Source organism: Hylaeus anthracinus, unplaced genomic scaffold, assembly GCF_026225885.1.
Source record: "Hylaeus anthracinus isolate JK02 unplaced genomic scaffold, UHH_iyHylAnth1.0_haploid 11981, whole genome shotgun sequence".
In the NCBI taxonomy this organism is placed as follows: Eukaryota; Metazoa; Arthropoda; class Insecta; order Hymenoptera; family Colletidae; genus Hylaeus; species Hylaeus anthracinus.
This window is the reverse complement of record NW_026534329.1, coordinates 3109085-3131914: the sequence shown is the minus strand read 5'-3', so window position 1 is coordinate 3131914 and position 22830 is coordinate 3109085. Positions and strand designations below refer to the sequence as shown.

The 22830-nt window shown below is 41.8% G+C and overlaps 2 protein-coding genes and 1 long non-coding RNA gene across 3 annotated transcripts in view; 1 reads left to right on the top strand and 2 right to left on the bottom strand.

The window, feature by feature from the left end:
• Positions 1-1148: 1148 nt before the first annotated feature.
• On the top strand, positions 1149-8308 carry LOC128885515 (sorbitol dehydrogenase-like). Its single transcript, XM_054139597.1, has 8 exons — positions 1149-1433; positions 3457-3490; positions 4422-4582; positions 5147-5310; positions 6282-6466; positions 6541-6719; positions 7031-7152; positions 7545-8308. The coding sequence occupies exons 1-8, from the start codon at positions 1380-1382 to the stop codon at positions 7696-7698; spliced, it is 1053 nt and encodes a 350-aa protein (XP_053995572.1). The 5' UTR covers positions 1149-1379; the 3' UTR covers positions 7699-8308.
• Positions 5622-6285, bottom strand: LOC128885516 (uncharacterized). The gene is made up of 2 exons (XR_008459624.1): positions 6163-6285; positions 5622-6082 (listed from the first exon to the last, which is right to left on the bottom strand). It is a non-coding gene; the product is annotated as an uncharacterized LOC128885516 (long non-coding RNA).
• Positions 8309-18643: 10335 nt separating the features above from the next.
• LOC128885514 (COUP transcription factor 2) overlaps positions 18644-22830 on the bottom strand; it is a 102155-nt gene continuing 97968 nt past the window's right edge. The window contains exon 4 of the mRNA XM_054139596.1: positions 18644-20334. Coding sequence (XP_053995571.1) covers positions 20060-20334 — 275 coding nt within the window. The 3' untranslated portion in view covers positions 18644-20059. The remainder of the gene's footprint in view (positions 20335-22830) is intronic.

Here is a 22830-nt window from a genome sequence, read left to right as displayed (position 1 = left end):
TTAATTATTAAGATAAAAATGTAGCAAGAAATGGTTCTCTATAACGATCTATTGGAAAAAATAAATTAAATTTGTTCACTTTTAAGGACCTGTGTAACATGTCGCCCAAGGGCACGTGCCTTTTCTGTCCTCGTCTGTAATAGTATTTATTTATACGTAACGTTTAATTCTAGCGAACAATTATATTGAGATAAAATGTTATTTGTTCAACGTGAAAGTTAACATTATCCTGTAATTCAGGACATCAATTCTTCACCGAACAAATGACAAGATATTTATCTTCTATTCGTTACTCGTAATTGTTTATCTAGATGAGAAGTTTCGCCCGTTATCAATACATGGAAACTTGCGTCGCGCAGATAAGATAACGTTTAGTTCGTTTCAAATTGGACATGAAAATATAAAATATTATTCCATCGCTGTTTCCATATGTGGTCCATTTCGCAATGGATCAGCGATCTCTGAACTTTAAACCGAATCGATGTCGAGCAATTGAAGTCTTCATTTTCAACTTTAATAAATTCTGGCTTAACGACTACCTTGGGGGTGGATGGGACGGAGGACCTGGAAAAAGAAAAGCTTCCAGTAATATACAGGGTGTTTCGTTTAAATCGCAACCTATCAAAAAAATGTTGTTATAAAAGTTATTTGGTTCAAATGAACAAATTATATGGTATAAATAGTTTGATTGTAAGTAAAGTGATGGAAGAGATTTGATAAACAAATTAATTTTTGAATTTGCTCTATCATTGTTACGTTAACATCTAAGAAATCAGGTTGTCTATTTATATAAACACTGCCGCACAAAATAACTGAGCGCAAGTCACGGGACAAAACTATTGGTACAATCTAATATCATACTCGTTAAACATTCACTCTCATTTAATTTGCATTCAATCGAAGTAGTGAATTATATGAAATTTTCTTTTTTACCATTATCGAATCAATTCCATATATCGGTAAGTACGAAAACGTTAAACATAAAAAATATAGCCACGTAAATTGAAATCGGTGAACGGTAAGTATGTTTGTTTTAAATAATTGCGAAGTATTCTAAAATAAATGACATGTCGATTTTGATTTTAGCCCACCACTGAAACATTTATCTTCATCGAAGAAATTTGAGAAACGCTGGCCTACGGTATAGATTGACGAGGAGAAGCGTCATTTGTCGATCGACGAAAGAAGGAAAGGTTTCCATGGGTTATGGGTGATAAGGCAGCTCGTCGTGGTGATAGCGAGAACTAACCGTTCTCGGCGGGTGTTCATATATAGACAGCGCGCGTTCTCCTTCTTTAGTTTCGAGTCGGGTCCCAGTGTTCTTTCGAGAAATTTTTCGTTTCCTTCCATTTGTTCAAACGCAACCGTCGCCTACGATCATGGCCAAGGACAATCTCACCGCTATTCTTTACGGCATCAATGACATTCGTTTGGTCAGTACGAATTTTTACGTGTACCTTGTACACGAACATAAGCGATTAATGTTAATAAACGGATCGTACAATTTCCACCTCCTTCGGTATTATGAATTATGAAAATTTTTCGAATTGTTTATCTGTAGAGGCAAGCTTTAAAATTGTGCATTTTTAGCACAACTAAAATGCCGAGTGCATAATTGCCAGAGCATAATCGCACTTGGCATCGATAAGAAATAAATTTAACAGATTGAGTGTCTTGGATCTCTTTCCTTATCTTGGGTATCAGTGCATGATCCGAGTAAATAGCGGAATTTTAATTATATTCACGAGAATAATACGTCTCCACTAAAATAAACAGACGTATTCCTATTCGTGTTTAGTTTGAGAATTCGTAAGTTCCAAGTTTATTTGTGGCAAGTCTTCGGATTTGTAGCGTTTGGTACGTGACCCCCAACAGAAAGTCTCGTGACACTCAATCTGTCGAAGACGGCACGAGTGAGATTACCTTTCGGCTCAAACTCGATTCAATTTCTTCATCTCTTCGTTATTAATTGAAAGCGAGCTACATTAACTTTTTGAATGGCGACGAGACGAGAACAGACCAGATAACTAGAGACGAATCATTTGCGTTCATTGGAGGATCAAGGTCATCTATTTCTATCGCTGTATGCTCATTACTGTAGTAGTTAAGTACCTGCACGCTCAATCGCTTCCGTATTATTAGCGAACAGAGTACACTCACGTGTTGAACGATATCATTCCATTACCTTCTATTGCCTAAGTTGATGTTCAGCGATGCCCTCCCGCTCACCTTGCGCTATACCAACAAATTCAAACGAAACTGTCAATCTATTACGCGGTTTGTAACGTGCTTCGAAATCTCTCTGCGTTAATCGAATTGGATGTGGAAATTAATTCTGTGCCTATACATTCGATCGTTTGGTACACAATTTAATTTGGTCACAATTTAATTAAAAATATGTATCGGACATTTCGGTACGTTAAATTACCAACCTATTTAAATTCTCAACCTGATGGTCATTACAACTCGTCTATGCATGCGAATTTCAGTAGCCCGCAACTCGTTGTTGTTCTTCCAACAGGTTACAATTTTACTTGGGATTTATTACATACAGAAATTATTTTTCTTTTTTATTCGTAACTCTAGTTTAGAATTAAAAGAAGAAATTTGAAACTGCATAACTTCTTTCAATCTTCTTTTTAACACTCCCTTCAGGAATACCAAGTGTTTACAGTTTCGATATAGTTTCATGCCCGGACCTCCGTAACCGCTTGTGTGCCGCGAGGTGATCTTGGGTGTGCCGCGATGATTTTCACGAGAATAAAAAAACATTTTAACCACCGCGTTAGTTTAAATTTGTCCAAGTCGTATACTCTTCCAATTTTCGTATATGTATGCTTAAGCGTCAACGCCTTTGTGTCTGAGTGACGACGCACTTTAGTTAATTAACATTGATTAAACGGGCAAAAGTAAATACCAAACAACAAACTTTATATTTAAATTTATAGAGGACATTTTTTTTTTTTTTTTTTTTTTTTTTTTTGGTTGTTCTGTAACTATACATTTTTATTCTCGCGTTGGTGTACAATCGAAACTGCTTCATATATATAAAACTTAAATAAAAGTAAATGTCTACGTACATAGAGCTCTTTTATTGTGTTTTTTACTTAATGAAAACATATACGTGTTATTGTAATTTATGTATTTGCAAGCTTTTACATGTGTGCGAAATTATCGATAAAACATTGTTATGCCGTGAAAGATAAAAGGTTGCGGAACACTGCCCAAGGGTGTTCAAATCTAATAACAATATGCGCGGTCATCAGAGTCGGCTCAGGAGTTTGCGAGGCTTCAGCCAACACCCGATACCAAAATAATTTTTATTAATATTTAACATTAATATTATATTTGGGGAGATCACCTTTCAAATTAATCGGTATTCTTGATTTTTAAGATTATAAATGATTGCTCGCTCTAATTCTGTCACATAAAACGTTCTAATATTTTTCATTTCAGGAACAAACTCCTATCGAGGAGCCTAATGACGATGGTAAGTGTCGCTCTGGATTTGTTTATTTCTATTCAATCTATTCGCCAATTTTCTTTTCTTCCTCGACCGAAGAGATTCATTCATACGTTTATCAGGTGTTTAGCTAAACGATAGTTTGAGTGTAACGTTAGAGAACTGTTGCAATTAAGTGTCGTCTCTACCATTCGACGACAAACTATAGAACTATAGGATGATTAATTGGCGTTGCTTTGTTTTTAAACGTCTATGCATCGAGTGCGAACGTATACATTCTTTGAAGCAAAGAAAACTAACATACGAACGTATAACGCAGGGTTTCTCAAACTATCTTCTGTAAAACATCGTAGTTAATAACTAGATAAATGAAACAGAATTGTAATTTGAGTGAAAATTTGTCTCATATTTCCATTTGCCATAAATGCATAAATATTCGCGTGCTAGTCATATTTAAGATTAGTCGTGACGGTTTATGTAATCGAGTTATCGAGTTACGTGAGTCGAGATTCGATGTAATCGTAAATAACATACACTTTCCATTAGGATGCTTTTCAATGCAAGCATTAATTAACGATAAGATAGATTTCCTTCTGTTTATCTCTCTTTATATCATCCTCTCGATCCGATCGATTGAAAAAACCGATTAACAAAAATCCGACGATGATCGATCAAGTGTGATTGAATTACTCAAGAGTGATTGAATTACTTCGAATTTATGATGTACAATTTGAATCATCTTGAACACTACTCGATACCAAAAGACCTTGAGAGCCTCAAGATTCTCAAGTTCAAACGGTATGAGTAATAGAAGATATCAACTATCTCAAACGCATTTGCATCGCATACCATTACAATTTACACTTTTACATTGCTCGAGATCGCTGTGACCTGTATTCAGAAAAGTTAGCTAAAACACGTTTCCTTTTAACATCAAATCTGAATTTTACGTTTTCAGAGGTACTCCTTAGAATGAGCTGCGTTGGAATTTGCGGTTCCGACGTGCATTATCTTGTAAAGGGTGGGATTGGTGATTTCGTGGTGCGCAAACCCATGATCATCGGCCATGAGGCCTCTGGTGTGGTCGCCAAGCTAGGAAAAGGCGTGAAGAATTTAAAGGTAATTCGAACGAATCCTCTTGCGGGACAATTTGTTCAATTTCAGAAGCATTATATTATTATTAAATATTATATTAATATAGTCTAATATCTTATTGTCCGAAACATGTTCCAAGGCCAAGTAAAATACCACACTTTTAATCCTTAAGTTTCCATAAAAGTTTCGGACAGTGATATCTTAGTATACTATAATAAGATAATATTGATATAATACAATATAATAATATTATTGCGAGCAATCTTCCGGATCGAACGCCTGTCAAGCTGACATTAGATAGCCAGATGCCATTATGTGCAGACGTACCGATATACTATTCTCGTATATTAGAGATTGTATTCGGTTACTTTTGTTCTCGTTAGCGTTCTGTTACACTTGTTGTACAGTAAAGTTTCATTATGATGAACCTGAAATGTAACAATATTATATTAATATGATAACATCATATTCCATCGAGTATGTGGAGAGCGTGTAGCAGTCAACCCTTTACGAAGGCTGGCTAAAACGTCTCACCTAGTTCTGGGCGAAGCTCCTTCCCGATCGTTTCTCAACAAGTGTTTGAATTAGGTTGGCGATCGAGTGGCCATCGAACCTGGCGTATCCTGTCGCACGTGTCACTTCTGTAAGGAAGGACGTTACAATTTGTGCAAGGATATGGTATTTTGTGCCACGCCGCCGGTCCATGGCAATCTGAGACGTTACTACAAACACGCAGCCGATTTCTGCTACAAGTAAGCCACGATTGAGTCAGTAGCAATCTGTAACCTTCTTGCTAGGGGTGTGCGGGATCCCGGTCGGGACCGGAATTCCTCCCAGGATCGGGATGGAATCCCGAGGATTCCAGATTCCCGAAACCATTCGGGATTCCCGAGAATTTCGAGATCCCGTACATTCTCGGAAATCCCGGATTTATGCGGGATCTCGCGTATTCTCGGGAATCTCGTATCAACTCGGGATCCCGCATAAACTCGTGAATCCGGAATTTTCTCGGGAATCCGGATATTCTCGAGAATCCCGCACATTTTCGAGATCCCGCATAAACTCGTGAATCCCGGATATTTTCGGGAATCCCGAACATTTTCGAGATCCCGTACATTCTCGGAAATCCCGGATTTATGCTGGATCTCGCGTATTCTCGGGAATCTCGTATCAACTCGGGATCCCGCATAAACTCGAGAATCCCGAATATTCTCGGGAATCCCGAATATTCTCGGTAATCCCGGATATTCTCGGGAATCCCGCACACCCCTACTTCTTGGACATTCAAGCTTTCCATAAATATACAAAAATACACAGTCTAATTATTATATCGATTCGCGAAACATTTGTCTCCGTACGTTTCGTATGCGCTTTTTACGAATGCAGAAAATCGGCAGTCTGACGATAGTTATCCATCTATACATATATAAGAATGAAGTCCAACATAAAGATACAATGGTTCGACCGCGACATATTAAAAAGTTCGACAAGGTTATCGTCGTCACTGCGGCTTTGCGTCACTGACTGTTAAGATAAGGGGGAAATCTTATTTATTCGGCAATTTGCAACACAATCTAATAAGATAACGATCCAAATGCACGTACGTGACTATTATCTCGATTCAACGAGTTCTATCTTTGATTATCTTTGATGTCCTCTTACTCGAATAACTGACGTCCTGAAAGCCTCGGGTATCGTATTCTAAGGATTTCATTGATCGCAGGTTACCGGATCACGTAACGATGGAAGAAGGAGCACTGATGGAGCCTCTATCTGTCGGTGTCCATGCTTGCAAACGCGCAAACATCGGTATCGGCTCGAAGGTGTTGATTTTGGGCTCAGGCCCCATCGGTCTCGTCACCTTGTTGGTAGCCAGGGCTATGGGTGCCAGCAAAGTTGTTATGATTGGTGTGTTAAACGTATTGTTCGCTCTTTTCTGAAACATACTATTCCTCTTTTGTGACACTGTGTTCACTGTCCAGATCGGCTGAAGAGCAGGTTGGACGTCGCGGAGCAACTGGGTGCTGACGCAACGTTATTGGTGAAGGAGGAATACACGGAGCCGGAAGTTGTGAAGAAAATTCACGATCTCTTCGGAGAAGAACCTGACAGATCGATCGACGCTGCTGGGGCTCAGTCGTCCATTCGGTTGGCAATTCTCGTGAGTTCCTTCGTTTTGGATCGCATCCAGCATCGATGAGACGACTTTTGGTTCTTGACACTTTATTTACCTTTATTTGCTTATTTATTTTTTTACCTTTATTTGCACAGTGTTGCAGAAATTGAATCGCCATTTACTATTCATCGCCAGTTACTATTACCATAGTAACGATATGGAAGAAATAATGTCAGTCTGTGTAAACGCGTGTTAATATAGAAAATTCTTGTTCAAATTGCAAACTGTTTCTAAATATGTAAATAAAGTGTTAAAGTTTGTTGCAAGGTCTCGTGCAACGTGTTGTTCGTTTTCAGGCGACCAAATCCGGTGGAGTGGCAGTTTTGGTAGGGATGGGTGCACCGGAAGTCCAAATTCCATTGATCAACGCCCTGGTAAGGGAAGTCGATATTAGAGGAGTCTTCAGATACGCGAACGAGTAAGTTTTACTAATGTTAATTATGTCTGTTTTACTTGGAAACATTACTTTATAAAATTCAGTTATCAAAATTAAATGTTAACACGTTCCGCGCCACGATTTATGGTATACGTTAAACTTGACCTGTAGGCCACGTGTACCATAAATGAAAACATATACTTCATGACAAATTTAATTCTGGAAAATATTTTTCTACCGAAAGAATGAGGCATCGCTGCAGTATAGAACGAAATAAAATAAATTAATTATTCATGGGTTAATGATGTAGTGAAATACTGCGTGAATAATGTATCAATCTTCGATCAATTTCGTCAAAACTTCAAATGGCCTGCAATTGCCAAGGAACGTGTTAATTACCCAATACGATTTAAATTGCAATTTTTGTCTTGCAGTTACTCTGACGCCCTGGAACTAGTGGCCTCTCGAAAAATAGACGTGAAACCGCTGATAACCCAACATTACAAAATCGAGGAGACCGTAGCAGCGTTTGATACTGCAAAATCTGGACAAAGTGATGTCATCAAAGTCATGATTCATTGCGACTAGTCGAAACGAAGAAGGAAAGGAAACGAGAGCAACCTTTTGTCGCCTACCTTTTACACAATGACGAAATTCGATAATTGTAAAATGTTTAGGAAATGTAAGGGAACAGTCCCGAATGAATCGATACCGTGGATGTTAAACACTTTACGCGCGTCAGATTAGACAAAGGGTTGACGTATACCATTGGCGAACTTGAATTATTATCGACGACACGTAAATCAGATTCAAGGTCTTCGAGTTTTTATCGTTTCGCTGAAACGCGATGCGTAGATAGTGTAAAATGCCATATTGAAATATATTATAGCGACGAGCGTCTGGCACGCATAGACTTTAAATGTTATTTTGTTGTATACATAACGCGATTGGAAATATGGAATGCGTATTATAATTGAAGAAGTAACTTTCGAATATGCCGTAATGGAAGACATGTTCGACTTTGTAATTTTATCGTTGCGAACGCTGTATGATTACACTACTAGAATACTGTATAATGTTGATAACGTAATCTAGTCGATTTCGCGATTTTTTAAGGATTAAGAATGTTTCTGTTGTTGTCAGTTGATATTGAAATTTCAGTGTATATATATTCAAAATAAAATGTTTTCGAGATTAATATGTCAGAAGAAATTACTATTAATGTTTACCTAATTTAAATTACGCGCACTTTTTAACCCGCCATCTAGCGATAGAAAGGCCGAACTAATTTTCGGAGTATGGTCAGCGCCTCTATCGGGAAAACGCTCAAGTTTGTCCTCGATAGTTCCTTTTCTCACAGCTAGATGGCGCCATTTCCGCTATCTTTTTTACCGGCATGATGGTAATGTATCGACACGCATGGTAATGTATCGACGCGAATGGTAATGTATCGACGATGTCGGTAAAAAACCCGCCATCTAGCGGCAAAAAAAGAAACTATCGAGGACAAACTTGAGCGTTTTCCCGAGAGAGGCGCTGACCAAACTCCGAAAAATAGTTCGGGCTTTCTACCGCTAGATGGCGGGCTGAAAAGTGCGCGTAATTTGAATGATATAAGGTAGCAGTTTAAAATAATACGTGCACGCGTGAATATACACAAATGTTTAAAGGATATTACACTTAAATTACTTCATATATACTCACCGTAAAGCAACCACAGTGCCATGGTAAACATACATAAAGTAATTCAAGTGAAAAACGTAAGTATCGTCACGTGCAAGGTTCTCGGTGTATTAAGATGCCTTATTAAATTGAATATCGCACGTAGTCTTATTACAAGAATTCATTTTTTCCTTGGATATTGTATACATTCTATTTTCTTATTCACTCCCTCAAGTCTGGAAGGGTTTAAACATGAGTTTAACTTTTAAAGTCTGTCCTGCTCGCTACATGTAGCACGAAATCAATGAATGACGAAACGAATTCACTGGAACGGAAACCAGCCGTTCCAAGCTGCCTTCGCGTGAAAAAGCGACGAGTATAAATCGAACGATTATGCGAGAGTCGTGACGCGTCGTTCGCTGCGACGCTCTACTCTCGGGAAACACGATTGGATTGATTCCGGTGATAAATCTTTCCTCCAATTCACGAGGTCGAAGCTGGGCCACCTTTTCGATTAAAGGAATTCGTGAGAATGCCTGCTACTTGATATAATAAAATGATACATCTTCTACATTTCTATGGTAAATGGAAAATGTGTGACCGAGAGAATATTAAAAGTTGCATGGTTTTTCTTTTTGAATAAATAGCGAGTATAGAAAGGCACAGAATTATTTTCAACATTTGATATTATGCACATGGTAGCCTAAGACTCTCGCCCATTACTGTAATACTCTCCACCCTATATGTTTCCAGAAAAACTTTTTCGATATTCAGTCATCAGCGAAAGAACGCATAATCAAGGCTCGCGCCATGACACGCAACGAACGCAGAGCATTTCAGCGCGCGCACGACTCCGTACATTGAGAGTAGCCGCCGGCGAGAGTGGTTATCAGGAGGCTGCGATTGGTAGTGCCCTCTGACCCCTACGAAGGCATAGCTCCGCCTCTCGTTTACGCGCCTCGTCGTATACGTATACACGCGTTAAAAACAGCCTTCTTTTCCCGTTGGGTCGCGGTCGTTCGTTCTCGACAAACTACCCCATCGTGCAACCCCCAAAACAGCGATTCTAAGCAAAGATGAGTCGTCAGGACAAAAAAATTTTGTTACGCGTAGATTCCTCATAGTTGATGACTACTTTGATATTATAAAATAACGTAAAACATTGGTATTATTTGACAACGTACGCGATGGTCTCATATTATATTAGTTGGGCCAAGAAGTTCGTTCGGACTCAAAGCAGAAATAAACAGCGATTTTTCTTAACCTATTTACTAGGCAAATTTAAAGCCCTTTGTCTTGGGCGCCAAGATTCGATAGAGATGCGTGATCTAGGTCACTATTTTGCTAACAAAAAGTGGCAACTCATTCGCTGTTTTAATAAGAAAAGTTACTATCTTCTTGTGCAACAATTCGTGATTCCCTTGAGTAATCGCCAGTAAACATGTTAAACAAAAAACTATTATCGTCTATTTTGTTCTATATTTCCTCATCTTTTGTACAAATTCACGATTCCTCGTTTGCAGAAGTCCCCATCGAGTAACCATCTGAACTCCACAGAGACGAACATCATCAAAAATCGAACGAACTCTTTGGCCAATTCATATACATATCATGTTCAGTGTCACAAAATGACGAGTAAATATTCTCGCGACGCCGACGCCTGGTTCTTTATCCACCTACAATCCACTCTTCTCGATCTCCGTCGTCGCGGTTCCGGAAGCGCGCATCGTTCGCCAAGGAAGCTGCGCTCGATCGACGGAAGACGCGACGGACAAACGAAGACGTCGCAATTTATGCGTGGGTCGCGAATAACCAATTGAAACACAACGAACGCGCATTACTCCATCAAGAAACGGAAGACACGGAGCCCATTTTACCGGGGCGCGTTCCCTTTGATCGCCGTAAACCGGTTAATCGGATCATCCATCGGAGAAAGGCGCAACGAGCTCGTCTATAATAATAATATTGTCAACCTGATGGTCGTTACGATAAAGTACAGTACACGTGTAGAAATGAATTCTGCGCTTTTCTGAACTAACCTTAATATTTAATTAATAATAATACAACAGACAATGTCGATGTAATCCGCGTGTTTCATTTCTTCGAAGGTTGGCACTTCAGCGTAACAAAATGACGACTAAATATTTCTTAAACTAGAGTTATAAGTGTGCGAATATAAAGGCACAGAATTCATTTCTACGCCTGACATCTACGTATAGGGAATTTAGTAGCCATCAAAGTTCGCTCGTTAGAATCTGAATTCTGTAAACTTAGATTACAAGCTGTCGTCCCAATTTCGTTGGATGAGAGTTTCCATTGCTCGCTCGTTATCCGAATCGAAGATGTATCGTAATCGCTGTTTTTAGCCGTCGTTATCGCGAAACGACTAGAAAAGAAAGGGGAAAAAATGGTTGTTTACTCGATAGTCAGTGATGCAATGGGAGTTGCGATACCAATATTCTCGGTTGGATCGTTCCACGAAAACGTTCGGCCAAAATGGCTGTCGATTATGCGAACCCGAAAGTTTGGTAGATCGATCATTTCGAGAAGAATGCTATGAAATTGTTCGAGAGCTTTTCGCTCTGTCAGACCTGAATTCTCGATGTACTAAATTACTTAATGTAATTTAATTTTTAGGGTTAACTTGGGCTAAAATTAGCATTGAAGAAATATAAACAAATTTTAATAGCGTAGTCTCGGAGGAAAACTTTCTTCGTGTGCACAAATGACATTCGCCCTAAACGATAGTGTCGGTAATTTTTAAATATTGTGTCCTCAATTGTGGACGCCAGATCTGAAAGGGTTAAGAGGAACTTTATTTTTATTCACTCGTTAAAAACGTACGTTATTTCATTTATCTATACTAATATCATAAAGAGGTCAAGTTTACTCGTACGTAGGGAGTAATCCCCGGAAATACTGAATCGATTAAAAAAAATTGTTTTCAGTAACAAAAAGCTACATTATCCCTGAGTAACATAGTTACATTCCTGTTTCGCTACATCTCTCATTCAAGTGCATACTATACTTCGTTTTCCGTGGATACAAGATGTTTTGGAGTACCTAAATTAAACGACCCAATTTTTTAACGAACACAACTGCTAAGACTCCTACACGCATTTGCTTTAACGCGACACGAAGGGAAAACAGGGCTGAAGGAACCTGTCCATGCGATTCGATACGATACGATACGATATACGCGCAGAAGGTTGAACGTGGCGACGGGTTATCGGAATAGGACCCACGACCGTATCTCTTCCAGAGAGACGATAAAGCGAAGGAATACACCGATCCCAGCGACCAACTGCTATCGCGGTTGCTGGACCGCGCCTGGACTCGTTCCAAAATTTACCCCCTCGCTCCGTTCTCCAGTGGCTCGACCTCGAGAGGCCACGACCGCAAACTTTCTTCACCGGAAATGCCTCGCGTTGATCGCTGACACGTAAGCGCGCCGATAACGTTCGCCACTGCCGAATCTCGATGTATCAGGTTGGCCAATAAGTTCGTACGAATGTAAACGGGGAAATAAACAGCGATTTTTCTCAGCAAGGAAGCATATGTACTCTATCTCTTCCCGTGTTTTTGGCAAACTCGTGATTCCTGATTTGTAAAATTCCTCGTCAAGTTAGTAATTAGTTATTTCTCTGGGTAGATCGATCTTCTTAACTCTTTCAGACCTGAACACGATTACAAACTCAACGAAATTTTTGGCCAACGCAGGGTATGCTCACTCGATGCTTTCAGGGGTGAATTTTATCAGGTGCAAATGCAGATGGATGTGGACAAAATATTTAGGAAATGAAGGCGAACAATATTTATCCTCCTCCTCAAAAAAAAAAAAAAAAAAAAAAATATGAATTTCAAGCATGTAGACATCGTTCTACGCTTTCCAAACTAAATTACGCGTAATTAGCTGGAGAATGGCGGGACACGATCTAACCTCGATGCAGAGATGGGCAAAACCCTAGGTTTCGAATAAATCTGAAGTTTGTCAATGTGTTTGTCTCGTTTCCTTGTTTGGAAAATGTTCAGAAGAGGAACCGAGACGAACTTCACATTCATTCGAAGCTTAACTGAGACCTCTGGATTAGGCTCGTAGTTTGTTAAGTATCCAGCGCGACACCACTGAAAATCGAGTGTTTTAGAAACGAGAAAGGAGGTTGGAAGGATCCGTGAAACGAAGGGAGGAATGGCAGGCTTTGCAAGCAACCAGGCAGCCCGAGCAGCAAGGTTGGGGGAAGAGGATAAAGAGGAACCGAGACGAGTCGCTTTGCGTTTCTCGAGCGAGGGCACGCGGGGTCGCGCTCGCAGACGGAGGCATCGCCGTCACGTCGGCCAGAAATCACTGCCGTGCGTCAGGGAAAATTCGCTCGGCGATTGTTTATATTGAAATACGTTCGTGCAGGAATGCTTGGAAACGAGTTCGAGCTCGACGTTGCTAACGCGAAATACGCGTAACTGGCAGCCGAGGAAAGGCTTCGCGCAGCTATTGCAACACTCGATAGGGCACCATGGTTTTCTATCTCGTTTTAGCTGTGGAAAGGCCAGATATCTGGCTCCCCTAATCTATCTACAATATCCCTGTGGTATCAACGCGTGAAACGAATTGTACACTTGGTGTAATAAGGGAGCTACGAGAGCGCGAAAGGTGGCGATCGAACGAAGACGAATGAAGATTCCGTCTCGCCACCCCGCTAATCATCTTTCCAGCACGCTATAGCACCTTTTTGCCAGCGAAGCCCAACGCAACATCCTCTTACCCTCGATCTATAGGGCAGTCCCGTCGTGGCGACGTTCGGCGCTGATCGCGCAAACTTTCGTATCGGTTTCTCCAGCGTCGTGTCGCGAGTTCCCGCGGCGCGCGCATAAATTGCGGATAAATCACGAGGAAGACGGGGCTGGCGCACACGGAAAGGCAAAAACTGCGGCCGAGTCGGGCGCAGAAGATCGCGAACGGCGGCGTGACGAGCGGAGAGCGGAGGGCCAGCCGGATGCTTAGAATTTCGATAAATCTAACTTGGCAGGAGAAACAAACGTAGGGATAGAGAGGGAGCGAAGATGAGAGGCTTTTTTCGGCCGCGCAGCGTCGCTTTGGCTCCCGTTCAAAAATTCCGTCTTCTTTTCTCGACGCTGTAAACGCGCGGACGTAACCCAATCGTGATCCGGATTGGCGATGTCGCGTCGCGAGCCATCCCTGGTCCTCGACGAGGTTATCCAGCACTTTTGGAAACCTCCGGTCTTTTTCTTGAAATTTGTGGGACCTCGAGAATACGTTCCTGGAAGATTTTATCGAATTTTTTAACGGAGGTATGATGATAGTTTAAAAGGAACACGTGAAAGATGAAATCAAGGAGGAATGGTGGACTTTATGAAAGAGAAACTATGCTACGTAAGATAGAAGGGAGCAATAATGATAATTCAAAAGGAAAAATGAAAGATAATATCAAGGAGGAATGGAGGACTCGATGAAAGAGAAACTAAGCTACGTAAGATAGAAGGGAGCAATAATGATAATTTAAAAGGAAAAATGAAAGATAATATCAAGGAGGAATGGACAACCGAACTTGGATCTCATGAAAAAGAAACTAAGCTACGTAAGACAGAACTTCCACCAAGAAATTCCGAATGATGAATTGAAGAGAAAGAAGAACACGCTAATTTCTTAACCGAAACCAGGACACACCAGGATCGCAGACGAATATCTACTGAAAAAGACAGAATGAAGTCGTAGCGTGAACAGTGCGCGATGCGGTGATAAAAGATGAAGATCCCAGGATCCGAACGCCCATATCATTGTAAACTAATAATATAAACTAACTACCACTCCATTAATTAGTAATTTCGCATTTGTTTAAAGAATCCCTAACGCTTACCTGTAATTTCGTGTTGGTCCTCCATTCCAGACAGACTTCTCCGTTTCACTCTCTTCTTACGCTACCGTCGACCGATGTTTCGATTAAACGCTCAAACTTTCTGTAATTCTTATGCGTATATATTTCTGTTCATATTCATACGTATATTCATATTTATATTCGTACCTGTATATTTATATATATATATATATCTATATATATATATATAATCGTATTTATATTTGCATTTATATGTATGTATATATTAATTATGTACACGTTTTATACAAAAATGTTCTCGCGCCTTTATACATAACTCTGTATAGATATCTTTTCCGCCCTACGAACATTCAACGATAACGCAATTCGTGCTCGGTATAATACAATTTTTCAGTTTCACGAGCATCCGCGTGCGGGACTCGATCGGAACAAGTTCGACGAATTCCGCTAATTGGGTCGATCGTGAATTCGATTCGATTCGCGCTTATCGTTTCCGATCGATACGCGTCGCTCCCTCGCTTCACGAGTTATGTGTCCTCTGTCTGTGTATGTATGCATGTGCAGTGTGTACGCGTCTGTCGCTTTTAAGAAACGATCGCTGCTTAAAAATATTAGAAATATCCCATATACCCCTAAGTGGTTCTCTAAGTAACTAGCTCGACATTGCCACATTTATCGTAAACGTAGTATTCAAATATTTGTTCATTCTCTCAAACGATCCGTCGTCCCTTTTCCTCGTACAACCCTATACAACGCACCGTGTTCCAGGTATATCGTACAGTATTTATAGAGTAAAAAAAGCACCGTCTCGAAAAAACCGGATTGTTCCTTTTTTTTTTTAGTTTTTCACGTACATGTACATATGTATATCACATTGCGTTCGCCGAGTCTCATCTCGCGCGTTTATATCGTCTCCCTGCGATCTTCTTCCGTCGGAGACCGAGCGACGAGCGACTATCGTACAACACGCGTCTCTGCGAAAGAAAAATATATTTGTCAGCGCGTCGTCGCGCCGTCTCCGAATGCTCCGCGAGCGTTCGATCCCGACAAAACGATTCCTCCATTCAGAAACACCCCGTCGACGCAATTTCGAGAACCCATCCTTCGCGAAAATAAGAATTAGGCGAGGAAACGAACGCTCTCGTGCTCGGTACTAATCGACCGAGGATCGACGCGACGCGCTTCGAGGGAATCGCTGATATTCGTCGGAGATGAGCAAAAATTTGATTCTGTGTAGTATAATAGTGGATGATGGATGCACTCGATTCTCTTTTCACACGGGGTCCATGCGAGTCTTGAGTAGACCTTTGCGGTCGTGGAGTTTGTATACATCCTCCAGAACTTGTGCTAATTGCACTCTGTATACTTTAATATCTAGAGGGGTATGTACAGATGGGTGTAAAGCTTTTATTTAAAAATTATCGTTATTTACGACGACGGTACCTTTTGGAATTCAAGATGTATAATGTGAAAGTGAGACAACAGATTTCTATCCAAAATGTACGATTGTTTTTGTTTATATGTATCGAATTAGAGCAAGATTCAAAATTCATCCCTCGAGAGATCCAAACCGTGAGATTTAACGAAACCCTTCTGTGAACGAGATCGTCTCTAACGTTCGTTTTATATCAAGCAGGCAATAAAGAAAATAATTGATAAGATTCTAGCAATTCTAAGATAATTCCGACGGCGACATAATTGCAGCGAAAAAGCGTAAGCAGCACAGCCAAAACTCCGCCCGCAAAGGGGTAGTTCGAAAAAAGTGATGTGATTTTATTCTCTCCTTCCGATACAGTTTCAAAAACTGAGTGTTTTGGAAAGCCTCCGTAATACGTACGCGTACAAGGTTGTTTATTTTGACGAGGATTTTGCCCATCTCTGTCGAGGAATATCGAAGCTACGCGCCAAGCAGAAGCTGGAAGATTTGCTCGCGTCGTAAATCGCCATTCGACTTTTAATTGCGCGTGGTGCTCGTCGAGGGAACCGAGAAGAACGATACTTCCTAAGCCTAAGCGACGCTGGCCGAATTTTACACGCATTACATTATTACAATTCACTTTTTGTCTGCGCGATATTCGCCACGCTTAACCCTTTGCGCGTACGCGATACGCGCCACAACTCGGTCTAAATGAAATTTCTAATAATGCAAACGGAATTAGCAAAGTCAAAGAATCGCATTCGAAGTATAAGGAGTTACTTTTGTAAGAAAAGAAGGACGCGTGAAATTTCCTAAACTAGCGTCGCAAAAATTTCCAATTTTATTTGTGGCAACGCAAACTAGACAAACGAAGTAAACGAGTAAAATTTGTCCGTGGAAAACGTTTACGTTTCAGAAGCAGCGGCGCAAAGTTGCCAGAGGAGCCCGTCGAAGATCCTCGGAGTGCAAATGGTTAAGCGCGAATGGAGTAACGAAAACTAAAGCGTAAGATTAAGGAAGGTATTAGAGTCTAGAATTGAGAGTATCCTAAGTCTCGTACGCAATGATCGTCGCGGAAAAGCATACAATCCTTTAATAAATAACAGGCAAAAAGAACGCGCAAAATTAACTTAATTAACTCTTACGGTTTCTTATCTGTACGCATACCATACGATTCGTAGCTTCTCGAAGAACGACAAATAATATTACCGTGACCGAACATTTTCCCTCCTGTTCCGTGATTCGCGCGCGGATCGTTGCGAATTATTCGTAGCTTCCTGGAGCCGAAACTCGAACGAATACCTTATTCGAGACTGGAACATTGCTATCCTTTAATTTACAAGGTTCGAATTCGGTCGTTGGTGTTGATTATTGATTGAAGCTCGTTTATCCTTTATTCCTCGATCGTATTCATGATAGTTTTATCTGGACAATAATTTTTATTCATCTCCGACAGAGACGCGCGGAGGAGACGCTGCGCGATTCGAAGTGGCGCGTCTTTTAAGGCGAGAGAGAAACAGAGGAGAAAAGAAATTCTTGGGAACGCGGGCACGTACGCGAAGAACGAGACGTCAAAACGAATGACTAAGAGTTTCGGCATGACTCGACTAACGGCAATTACTCGAGGCGAAGATCGATGCGAGATACCAATGGAAGATCTACCAGATCCCCCGCCGTCGATTACAAATGCTAATTTATGATTTCTTCGCGCCGCGGCCCTCCGTCTCGCTCTCTCTTTGCTTTATGCTCGCTCCGTTCCTTTCCAATTTTTCTCGTTTCTGTCATCGGACATTCGCGCTACGAGTTACGCTGGCGAGCCCAACTCTGCGCTCCGCTGGCGCCGATACAGCGACGACTAGATGCGATGGACTTTGAAAATATCGAGTATCTGCATCTGAATGTTCATTAGAGCAAAGACAGCTATGCAACTATTCAAAAAATGAGTCTGTACATTTTTTTTCAGAAAGAAAATGATTTGAATTTTTATCGACAATATCGGGAGGATGTCTAAGGGTTGCTCATATAAAAAAATCTCTGACTGCAAAGGGTTAAACGCAGCCGCGTATCTTGTAAAAGCCAGTTAGTGCCTCCGATTCTTGAGCCAAGCAACGTCTTTATCGCGTCTTACGTTCAGCCCGCCCTTCTTTTCTCTGCATCATGTTCTCTCGAGATGCGCACCATCTCCTACGCCCACTTTTCTCTCTGGCCCTCGTACACCTCGTACCTTCTCGCCGATGACCGTGCTCGAATCCCTTTCGCCCCATCGAAAGTCGAATAATAATTTTCCTTCGCGCGTCGATCACGTCAGACTCGAGAAAAATCGTCGTGGACGCGTCACTTGAAGCGCGTGTTCGGTGGAAAATGATCGTCCGCAGTTCTTCGAGTTTCTAATATCGAACGTCCCCGTTCGGTTCGCCCCGAAACATCTTTTTTCCAAGCTGGAGATGGGCAATATTTCATTCGAGTAACGCATAACGAAGAAAAATACGGTGTCGTAACTTTGTTTCATGCTTCTTTGTTTATCTTTTAATTCACTCGTGTCAACATTCGAGTACAAAGAACTTTCGTGGAACGTATCGAGTTCGCAATTTCGTCGTTATCATTTTTATTTTTATTCGCTATGTGAAATCTTTATCCGGTTGAGAATTTTGCCTATCTCCGTTCCAAGCTTCGTTCGTCCAGCTCTGCTCGATTCCCACGCGTCATGGCGAAAGGAGAAAAATAAGCTCGCTCGAGTCTCGGATGAAACCGCATCGTAATTGACATTGCACGCGCCAAATCTTAAGTGTATGCACCGAATCGCAAGAAATCGTCGTTCTTGCTAGGCAGTCTGAACAGTTTCTTAAAGTAGCTATCGAAATGGAGCTTGTGGCTCCTTCGAGGAGCGTTTCGCTCAACATCAACGGTTTATCGGTCGTCGTCGCGCCGATCTTTCGTTCTTCTCGATCCCCTCGTTTGCTCGCAGAAATGGGCAAAATTACTCGTAGCGAATTTACGAAGACGGAATAAATAACTGCTGCTTCTTCGGCAGGCTAAAGATTCCTGTAACAAATCGCGAAACCTATTCTTGACAAGGATATACAGTCAGTACCAGAAATATTCGTACTCTCTATGTCTATCGGAGAAGTTTCACTAAATTAAATAATAGTTTTGATATTAGCAAATGAATTGTTCATTATAAATATGTATATGAGTAAGCTTATACATGTATATATATTTTTTTATTATTATTATATATATATATATATGTATACGTAAATATTGTATACATAATACATATACATTCATGTATACATAAATATATATATATATATATATATTTATATGTGTTTATTATTATATTATATATATGTATATATTTATATATACATCAACATATTTATATAAACGCACAGTTGGAAATATGAAACCTACCGTTTAATTTAAATAAATTTCTTTAATAGACACAGAAGGTTCGAAAATCTATCTGTAAGTGTGATCGTCTCGTATTATGTACAGTTCTTCGACAGAGTATGTTGGTTGCACGCGAACCTTATCACAGTATCTCCCGCTGGAACTTGGGTTCCTGATTACTTAGAAATAGGTTGGAAAGTTCCTTGAAAGGACATTTAGAAAAATGATAGAAAATTGTAAAGACGTCGAAATCGATCGTATCTATACAATTTCACTGGTAAATGAATAAAAATCTGTCCGACGATTCCCTCATTCGTCCATTTTGCCCATCTCTGTTCGTCTGTTCCCTTTCACGCGCGTGTTACGAGTCTCGCACGCGATCCAGCGCGGTTAAAACCTGGAAACGTCGGTCGAAAGTTGATTTCCAACGCGTCGTCGACGACCCATTGTCCACGACGTTTCGCGGGGGTTCCCTCAAAAGGAGAAAGAACGTTTCGTTTCAGTCGTGGGACGAGCAGAGCGCTCGAATCGAGCGTTTGGCTCGACGATCGAAACTTGGTTGGACCACGGGACGAGACGGGGAGCGACAGTATTACGCGGAAGCTAGCTGTCGCCAGACAGAATGTCACATCGTGGACATGTACGGCCAGTTGAAGCTGCTACCGCTCAACAACATGTCCCTGATCAACGTTTCGATCGGCGTTTTCCCGACCAGCCGGACGAAGAACAGCTGCTCGATCACTTGGGAGGACACCGTTCTCAGGGATGGCAGTCGGAGGAGCAGCTTGCCGAACCTCGTCGGCTGATTCGGGTACTGGGTCCTGCAGTACTCTTCCAGAGCGCACTGCGACTTCTCCTGAAGGGACTCGATGTGCGCCACGTCCGACAGACCGCAAGCATCTGAAACAGAAACCGATCGCGTTGGTCCATCAGATTATGGTAGCACTTAGACCTGTGTCCCGCGGTTTCTTCCGCGTGGAATACTATTCTTATTCTATACTAAGAATCTACCCAATGTTTTGGACTAACAATTTTCCTAGCTAAATTGTCTTTATAATTAAAGAACAAGAAATCAATTATAAAGGAAATCGAAAGGAATTGCAATCCCTTTTCACCCCTTCAGGGGTCGAATTTTTTAAAACGTCGAAATACAATTCCTCATACAAACGTTGCAACCTATTATACATTATTTAAGTGATATTTCTTTACGTAACTATCGGGCTTACTATATTGTTGAATCTCACAAAATTCGATCTGAATCAGATTTCATGTGTGCTGATTATGTTGGCACATCGCGACGACGGAATCGGTCGCGCATGACAGGATAACTTGTCGATACTAATCCACTTTACACTCTACCTCCCCCTCTGCCTCCTTAAGCATCGCGAAAGCCTATTCCCCATCGATGTCAGCAACCAGTTCAATCATGATCATCCAGAACCGGTTATCGTTCTGTTAAAACGCGATCGAGATGAATTTTCCATCTGGTCGTCGGAATCACAGGGTTTGGATCGACAGGGTCGATCGAGTGAATAGTCCGAATCGACGTTACGAATGTCACGGTTAGAAGGATCGTAATCAAGGCTCGCGGAAAAAGTCGTCGTCCGGAGCATTTTAAGGGGGTTGCCGCGAAAATCTCCCTGGGGCGAGCAGACACGCAGTCGAATGAGACTCGACTCGACTCCGGGAGCCGTTGGAATGCGTGCCAACTAGAGAGACGCTGCCCGTGCAAATGTCGGACTAATCATGCGGGGTGTCCCTTGATTTCACCCCACCGCGCGAAACCTTCTGCCTTCGCTTTATCCGTCACCATTGTTTTGCCACCCCCGCCCCTTCGCGGAATATTCCTCGCCACCCTTCTTCCTCGCCATCGACACGCTCGAACGCGTCTCGCTGCGCGGAAACTGCACCGCAGCTTCGTTGCTCGAATAAATCTGCGTTAGGGATACTTCGAATCCACCCCCGTCGGTACTCGTGTTTCTTCGGATTCCTGGATGTTCCAGGATTCCTGGAACTTCCAGGTTTTCGCGTTAGCCAGAGATCGTTCGTTTTCGATCGACGGAGGTTTCCTCCCCAGCCTCGCCCCCCCTCCCCTCCCCTCCCCTCCCCCCCTTGACGACGAGGTCTCTTTGGGTATGCAAATCCCATTATTTCCATACGTACGCGTAATGGCCCATTACGCGCACGTGGCGACCGCAAAGGAATTCGACGATAGCTCCTATCGCGTCGCAGGTCAGCACCACGCGTGACATCGAACGCCACTCCCGTCTACCGACCGATTTTCGCTAGATTTCCAGCGATAAACTTTTAGATTTAAAGCTTCTGAATTATTCTTTTTAGGCTAGGTAGGTCCGAATACTGCGTCATTGGTATCGTAGGAGGAGAAGGATCGGCTTTTCTTACCCGACCAAACTCGCACCCTGCGATTCGTGTTCATGGTTGACTTATTCTTGTGTATGTGAGACGCGACACAACAATATGTTTGTATTCTTGTCGCAGAACGTCAGTAACAAGGTGAAATCTGACGTTGCCTTCTGGCAGCCACGAATAGTACATGATAAACCTCGTTAGGCGTCATGATAACTAAGAATGAGTTTTCCTTTGTGTCGCACTCGTCAGAATTCGAGACTTCTGTTCGAGGGATCTCTTCTAAGGATTTCCGACGATCGACTGGTCGATTCCCATCGACTTCGCGGCCATAAGCAGATACGTACGTATTAGTTTCATTTACGATCGAGGAGGGTTCAATTAAAGCAAACCGCAAGGAATCCGCCAACGCGCGACCAATAAACAAACCGTCGGATTGGCTCTCCGATGTCGTCAGCGCCAATTCACCGCATCAATTCGAATAATGCCGTTGAGTGGCGTCTCTGCTCCTTCGACCCCTTTCCCCTTCGTCGCTCGATCACGATTTCTCCTACCCCCGTTCTTGCGCGCGTTAACCGTCTAAATACTCTGGCGCCTCGTTGACCAACGTCACCGTGAATTAACCGATTTTAAACTCCGAAGGCTCGCCAGCCACTCTTTTCCTCCTTCGTCTGTCGTCCTCGTCTTCGTTCGTCGTCGTTAGGACAATTAACCCGCGAGCGAACGCGCCGCGTACATTTCCCTCAAGTTATTTATAGACGTCTCATCGAACGGAGATGGATATTTCGTTGAAAGTTGCCGCGTGTTACGCGACAGGTTCCACTTTGCGCGGAGGCGAGCTTCGTTCCAGTGATTTATGACAAGATTTATGCGATATTGTAGGATGTCGAGTGTCATAAACGTGGGATTACGAGGACTCGTTAGGTTGATGAGTAGCAGTTTGCGTGAGAAACGAAAGAAAGTGGTGTATCGACTTTGACGGGGTTGAAAGAATGGAGATGAAGATGGCATTGAACTAGTGCACACAAA

What these genes read in the sequence shown, in the direction of transcription:
- LOC128885515 (XM_054139597.1), top strand. Translation starts at nt 1,380, where the DNA reads ATGGCCAAGGACAATCTCACCGCTATTCTTTACGGCATCAATGACATT. An exon ending in CGAGGAGCCTAATGACGATG is followed by an intron (nt 3,491 to 4,421) that starts GTAAGTGTCGCT and finishes TTACGTTTTCAG; the next exon opens with AGGTACTCCTTAGAATGAGC. An exon ending in CAGCAAAGTTGTTATGATTG is followed by an intron (nt 6,467 to 6,540) that starts GTGTGTTAAACG and finishes TTCACTGTCCAG; the next exon opens with ATCGGCTGAAGAGCAGGTTG.